At 46.2% G+C, this 7,500-nt stretch overlaps 1 protein-coding gene and 1 long non-coding RNA gene across 2 annotated transcripts in view; both read right to left on the bottom strand.

Moving 5' to 3' along the window:
• Positions 1 to 2,046, bottom strand: part of LOC143276078 (uncharacterized) — a 6,637-nt gene extending 4,591 nt beyond the window's left edge. The window contains exons 1-2 of the mRNA XM_076580464.1: positions 1,893 to 2,046; positions 1 to 67 (exon numbers count right to left, since the gene is read on the bottom strand). The exon at positions 1 to 67 is cut by the window's left edge and continues 265 nt beyond it. Coding sequence (XP_076436579.1) covers positions 1 to 67; positions 1,893 to 2,046 — 221 coding nt within the window. The remainder of the gene's footprint in view (positions 68 to 1,892) is intronic.
• A 2,996-nt stretch (positions 2,047 to 5,042) lies between these two features.
• Positions 5,043 to 7,500, bottom strand: part of LOC143276319 (uncharacterized) — a 53,397-nt gene continuing 50,939 nt past the window's right edge. Inside the window, exon 3 of the long non-coding RNA XR_013053549.1 lies at positions 5,043 to 5,617. This is a non-coding gene — a long non-coding RNA (uncharacterized LOC143276319). The remainder of the gene's footprint in view (positions 5,618 to 7,500) is intronic.

The following is a 7,500-nucleotide window of genomic DNA, read 5'->3' as shown; positions in this document are numbered from 1 at the left end:
TCTCCTGTCTTGCCATTGGTGGTTTTCCTAGGCGAGTTGCGGGACACCTCTGCCTCGCGTTTGATAACTGGAGGTGGTGGGGTGGGGTGGGGTGAGGAATAAAAAGCAACGGAACAGTTAGCTGAGTAACTGAATAGTTATCATATTCTACTGAATATATGAATGTGAATGATGGATTCTCTCTCTCTCTCTCTCTCTCTCTCTCACACACACACACACACACACACACACACACACACACACTGATCCTAATCATTATGGCAAACTGTTGTTGAATATGTGTACTGCTCTTGATTTGTACATGATTAAAGGAATGTGTCACGGCTACCAGAAAGGTTGCTACACACACACACACACACACACACACACACACACATATATATATATATATATATATATATATATATATATATATATATATATATATATAATTGTGGATGCAGTGTGACTGATTATCTTACTGTGTCTTGTGATATGTACGCTTCGTTATGTGATTCACGTGTGTCACGTGTACCTGACAGATCATATGTCTGTGGAACTCCAATTGTTGGACTGAAAAATAGTGCTCAGTACAATTTCAAAGAAAACTAAAACTTTGCAAATAGCCTGATGAGTGTTGATATGAATGTGTGTGTGTGTGTGTGTGTGTGTGTGTGTGTGTGTGTGTGTGTGTGTGTGTGTGTGTGTGTGTGTGTGTGTGTGTAAGGTATTACAACTTACCAGCGGTGCTACATCTTACCACAACTCACCAGTGGTGTTACAACTCACTAAAGCTCACCAGCGGTGCTACAACACAGTGCTACAACTCACCAGCAGTGCTACATCTCACTACAACTCATCAGCGGCGCTACATACAACTCACTACAACTCACCAGCAGTGCTACAAATCACTACAACTCACCAACGGTGCTACAAATCACTACAACTCACCAGCAGTGCTACAAATCACTACAACTCACCAACGGTGCTACATACAACTCACTACAACTCACCAGCAGTGCTACAAATCACTACAACTCACCAACGGTGCTACATACAACTCACTACAACTCACCAGCAGTGCTACAAATCACTACAACTCACCAACGGTGCTACAAATCACTACAACTCACCAGCAGTGCTACAGCTCACTACAACTCACCAGCAGTGCTACAAATCACTACAACTCACCAACGGTGCTACATACAACTCACTACAACTCACCAGCAGTGCTACAAATCACTACAACTCACCAACGGTGCTACAAATCACTACAACTCACCAGCAGTGCTACAAATCACTACAACTCACCAGCAGTGCTACAAATCACTACAACTCACCAGCAGTGCTACAACTCACTACAACTCACCAGCAGTGCTACAACTCACTACAACTCACCAACGGTGCTACAACTCACCAGCGGTGCTACAACTCACTTCAACTCACCAGCGGTGCTACAACTCACTACAACTCACCAGCGGTGCTACAACTTACTACAACTCATCAGCAGTGCTACAAATCACTACAACTCACCAGCCTTGGCAGCCTGCTTATCGGCCTGCTTGTGCTTCTTGCAGCTTGCCAGCAGTGCTACAACTCACTACAACTCACCAATGGTGCTACAACTCACAAGCGGTACTACAACTCACCAGCTTTGGCGGCCTGCTTGTGCTTCTTGCCAGCAGTGCTACAACTCACCAGTGGTGCTACGACTCACCAACGATGCTACAACTCACCAGCTTTGGCGGCCTGCTTGTGCTTCTTGCCAGCAGTGCTACAACTCACCAGTGGTGCTACGACTCACCAACGATGCTACAACTCACCAGCCTTGGCGGCCTGCTTGTGCTTCTTACCAGCAGTGCTACAACTTACACAACTCACCAGCGGTGCTACAACTCGGTGCTACAACTCACCAGCCTTGGCGGCCTGCTTGTCGGCCTGTTTGTGTTTCTTGCCAGCCCGCTTGGCGTTCTCCTTGCCGTTCTCCTTGCCGTTCTCCTTGAGCATCTCCTTCTCCTTGTCTGGCTGCAGGGAGGGCGACCGGTGCCGACTGCGACCACACCCCATGCTCCTCCCACCCCGGGCATCAGGGCTCCACCCCTCCCCTAGCCCCGCCCCCCGTAGCTCCGCCCCCCTCCTGTAGCCCCGCCCCTGACGTCACCTGAATGTCCTTGCCTTTGACTTGTGTGTGTGTCTCTGTACACAGCAAGGAGTCTTGTTTTGTTTTCTTTTCTGGGGATCAGTTATAAAGTAGTTATTATGAACCGTTACTGGTTGCTATATAAATGGATATATATAGTTATCATGATATTAAGACAACAAATTTCAAGGAGTCTTTTTCTGAGAGTTAGACCTCTTCACTCACACCTGACGTAACTTTGTACGGAAAGTGCTCACCATCACAGCCACAGTACCAATGTTTATTTGTTGGCTTTTCTCCTGGTTCACAAAACCGGCCCCTGCCTCCAACACCAACAGCCACTGACCAAAGTTTTCTTTCCCTGTCTGTGTCCGCAACAAGCCCCGCCTCCCACACCCCGATCTGACCAATCGCTTCCCGTGTTGTGTCGCTCGCGTGAGCGCTCAGCCAATGAGCGTGTTGGATTAGTCAGCCTAAAATTCTTAGACGCGTTGTCTTCTTGGGCTTTTTTTTGTCATTTAGCCACGCCTCCACTTCTTAACTGACAGCTGCTTTCCTCTGGTATATGGCTGTCTTTGGCACTGCCCATACACAGCTGGTTCGGTATTGGCTGTCCAGTCCCTGTCCTGATCTACTGTAGAGGTCTATAAAGCTTTCTCTGCAGTGTTGGGAGCTGTGGCGGTGTGCTGTGCTGAACTTGGACAGAATACGACCTCTCTCAGTTCTCTCATTTCATTTCTACATGGTATCGTACCGTGTTTCTGGCACGTCTCAATTCCACGGGGTCAAATCTATACCGGTTGCAGAAATCTTACTGTCTTCTTCACACCTCAGAGCAGACTGCTGAGCCTCAGTGCCTGGGGTTTGCTTTCAAGGAGATTCATCGTCGCTCTCTGAAACTTTCTGGGATGTGTATTTGTAAGCGGGTACTATTTCGCTGTAGTATTGTTCATTCGGAATATTTGACCTTCATGTCACTCACAACCGAGTCATGATTATCTTTTTCTAATCATGTTTTAAATCACTGTACTATACACATGTATCTACATCCCGCACTCAGCATTACATGGAGAAGGCTGCCGAAATCCCTGACTGCAAAATGTAAAACACGTGAAAATTCACAAAGGTTTCTCTCAGTAAATTTGCCTAACTCCTTGTGTCGTAAAACACAACTGACAAAGTTGTCCTAGACCTTACAGGCAAGTTTTGAAAAAAGAAGTTCAGACTGTAATCATCATACACGCACTGACAATGTTCTTCCAGTATTCGCTAAGCACAGGTGTCGCTACAATCACTTCCAGTATTCGCAAAACACACGTGTCGCTACAATCACTTCCAGTATTCGCTAAACACTGGTGTCGCCACAATCACCTCCAATGTTCGCTAAACACTGGTGTCGCTACAATCACTTCCAGTATTCGCTAAACACTGGTGTCGCCACAATCACCTCCAATGTTCGCTAAACACAGGTGTCGCTACAATCACTTCCAATGTTCGCTAAACACAGGTGTCGCTACAATCACTTCCAATGTTCGCTAAACACAGGTGTCGCTACAATCACTTCCAGTATTCGCTAAACACTGGTGTCGCCACAATCACCTCCAATGTTCGCTAAACACTGGTGTCGCTACAATCACTTCCAATGTTCGCTAAACACAGGTGTCGCTACAATCACTTCCAAAACTATCGCTAAAACACTGGATGGTGCTGAAGATCTGGTTGTCGTTCTAAGGAATCACTTCCAAATGTCACCGCAATCAACATTCACCACAATCACTTCCAAATGTCACCGCAACCACTTCCATAATTCGCTATCACTTGAGAAAAAAAATTGGCAAAAACATTAGGTGGTGCTTGAGATTTTTGTTGTTCTCTGTCACCACTTCCAAAATTCACCACAATTCAAATTCACTGCAATTACTCCCAAAGATTCACCACAATCACTTAAAATAAAATAAAAACTTTTAAAAACTCGCTAAAACACTGGGCTAAAGATGTAGATCAGGTTGTCGCTATACGCAGTCACTTCCAAAATTCACGCAATCAAAATTCACTGCAGCCACCCCAGAAACTCTCTGCAGTCACTCCACAAACTGGCCAGACACTGGACCTTCTAGAAGTGTGTCATCTTTCACAAGCTTCCAACAAAGAAAAGCTCAGAGCAACACAGCTGAAGATGACTGTTGCCCACGTGTTGTTGTTGCTGTTGTTGTTGTTGTTGTTGTTGTTGCTGAGTGTGTGTCGTTGTCGTCGTTGCTGCTGTTGTTGTACCAAAGCAGATTCCAAAAGAGACGACACGACGGAAGAAATGACTGTCCACCGTGGTCATGTTCTTTTGTTGCTGCTGCTGCTGCTGTTGGTGATGGTGGTGTTGGTGTAGTGAAGCCAGCTAAGATACAAAAACAAGATCAAGCTCAGAACGACAATGCTGGGACTGCTGTTGTTGTTGTTGCCGTTTGTTTTGTTGATGAGGTTTTTGCTACTGCTGCTGGTGTTGTTTTTGTTGTTGTTGTCGTCGTCGTTGTTTTGTTGTTGAGGTTGTTGCTACTGCTGCTGGTGTTGTTTTTGTTGTTGTCGTCGTCGTCGTTGTTTTGTTGTCGAGGTTGTTGCTGCTGCTGCTGCTGGTGTTGTTGTTGTTGTTGTTGTCGTCGTCGTTGTTTTGTTGTTGAGGTTGTTGCTGCTACTGCTGCTGGTGTTGTTTTTGTTGTTGTCGTCGTCGTCGTTGTTTTGTTGTCGAGGTTGTTGCTACTGCTGCTGCTGGTGTTGTTGTTGTTGTTGTCGTCGTCGTTGTTTTGTTGTTGAGGTTGTTGCTACTGCTGCTGGTGTTGTTGTTGTTGTTGTCGTCGTCGTTGTTTTGTTGTTGAGGTTGTTGCTGCTGCTGCTGGTGTTGTTTTTGTTGTTGTTGTCGTCGTCGTTGTTTTGTTGTTGAGGTTGTTGCTGCTGCTGCTGGTGTTGTTTTTGTTGTTGTTGTCGTCGTCGTTGTTTTGTTGTTGAGGTTGTTGCTGCTGCTGCTGGTGTTGTTTTTGTTGTTGTTGTCGTCGTCGTTGTTTTGTTGTTGAGGTTGTTGCTACTGCTGCTGGTGTTGTTGTTGTTGTCGTCGTCGTTGTTTTGTTGTTGAGGTTGTTGCTACTGCTGCTGGTGGTGTTGCTGTTGTTTTGTTGTTGAGACTGTTACTGCTGCTGCTGCTGCTGCTGCTGCTGTTGTTGTTGTTGTTGTTGTTGTTGCTGTTGTTGTTGTTGTTGTTAAACCAACCAAGGATCAAAAGACCAGATCATGCTGAGAACGACACAGCTCTCACTGCACTGTCACGAGCTGCCGGCCAGACAGCCAACCAACACCGGACAGACGCTGCGGGCAAGAAGTACTGGCCGCTGGACTCTGCTCAGCTACTGGTCAGTTCGCCTGAAGAGGTGGAGGGAGGGGGGGGAAGGAGGAGGAGGGAGGGAGGGAGGGAGGAAAGTGGGCATCGGCCGGCCGTCTGTCAGTGCAGTGTGGAACCTGAAATCACATCCACAGACACACGTGACGTTTGGCATTGTATGTTATTATATGATAGTCGTGTCTGACTGTGGCCATCAGAACGGCAAAGGAGGCGACTGCTGAACCGACTATCTGGGCGAGAATTTGATGTTCTCGCGGCCAACATAGGGTAGAACTGGCTGATTACAAACAATACAAACCTGGAACTGCGGTCAGCCTCTATATTACAGTGTATAATAATAATAATAATAATAATAATGGATACTTATATAGCAAACTATCCAGAAATCTGCTCTAGGAAATCTGTGTATGTCCCTAACCTTTCAAATATGTTTATAGTGGACAGCGTCTTGCCCAACTGAAATCCCCACTCTCTCGGCCAAGAGGGCTTTAGGACAGTCGGCGTTGGGATGGTTCCCAAAAGCCAACTAGCCCACAAGGCTGCAGCACTGAGAGCCAGTGCAGTCTTGCCTCCTAGTTTGAGAGTCATAGTCCTTCACAAAAGACAGCTGTAAATGATTTCCCAATGCAGTGGAGAAACCGTTGATCATACAGCTCTCACTTTGCTGTTGGCCCAACTGTAAGCCAATGTCAATCTCTGGTGTAAGCTTGTAGTGTACAGTTCTATTTTTACACACACACACACACACACAGAGAGAGAGAGAGAGAGAGAGAGAGAGAGAGTCATTGCAGTATTCTATTCTACCCACACACGTAACATTTGTATTGTCTGGAGACTTATAAACCTCAACGTTCCATGACACTACTCTGTTCTACATACACTAAAGTATTCTGTTCTACAGGTACACACATTACAATATTCTATTCTAGACGCACACACACACACACACACACACACACACACACACACACACACACACACACAAACACACACACACACACAAAAGCACTAACACTAACACTAACACACATAACATATATGTATTGCACCGTGTCTTATAAACCTCAAAATGTCATTAGTCTGTCTGCCTGTCTGCCTACCTGTCTGCCTACCTGTCTGTCTGTCTGTCCCCCATCCTTTCAGACCGCAACAGGCAGGGAAGGGTTGTGGGGGAAAGAGAGACAGAGAGAAAAGATGGGGTCGGTGAAGATGAGATGGATAGAGAGGGACATAGAGAAAGATAGGGACACTGAGAAAGAGAAAGAGAGGGACACTGAGAAAGAGAAAGAGAGGGACACTGAGAAAGAGAAAGAGAGGGACACTGAGAAAGAGAAAGAGAGGGACACTGAGAAAGAGAAAGACACAGAGAAAGGGAGGGACATTGAGAAAGGGAAAGACATAGAGAAAAAGAGGGACACTGAGAAAGAGAAAGAGAGGGACACTGAGAAAGAGAAAGACACAGAGAAAGGGAGGGACACTGAGAAAGTGAAAGACATAGAGAAAAAGAGGGACACTGAGAAAGAGAAAGAGAAAGAGAGGGACACTGAGTAAGAGAAAGAGAGGGACACTGAGAAAGGGAGGGACACTGAGAAAGTGAAAGACATAGAGAAAAAGAGGGACACTGAGAAAGAGAAAGAGAAAGAGAGGGACACTGAGTAAGAGAAAGAGAGGGACACTGAGAAAGTGAAAGAGAGGGACAAAGAGAAAGGGAGGGACACTGAGAAAGAGAAAGAGAGGGACACTGAGTAAGAGAAAGAGAGGGACACTGAGAAAGAGACAGACATAGAGAAAGGGAGGGACACTGAGAAAGAGACAGACATAGAGAAAGGGAGGGAGGAAGAAAACGGGGGAAAGGGGACAGGGAAAGGAAGAGAGAGAGAGAAAGGGGTGGAGACAGACAGACAGACAGAGGAAGAGAGAGAGAGGGGGGGCGAGTGGGTAAGAGAGAGAGAGATGAAGAAGAAGAAGAAGGAGGAGGAGGAGGAGAAAGAAGAAGAAG

Source organism: Babylonia areolata, chromosome 31, assembly GCF_041734735.1.
Source record: "Babylonia areolata isolate BAREFJ2019XMU chromosome 31, ASM4173473v1, whole genome shotgun sequence".
NCBI classification, from domain to species: domain Eukaryota; kingdom Metazoa; phylum Mollusca; class Gastropoda; order Neogastropoda; family Buccinidae; genus Babylonia; species Babylonia areolata.
The sequence above is the reverse complement of the archived record's forward strand: the minus strand, read 5'-3'. Positions and strand labels throughout refer to the sequence as shown.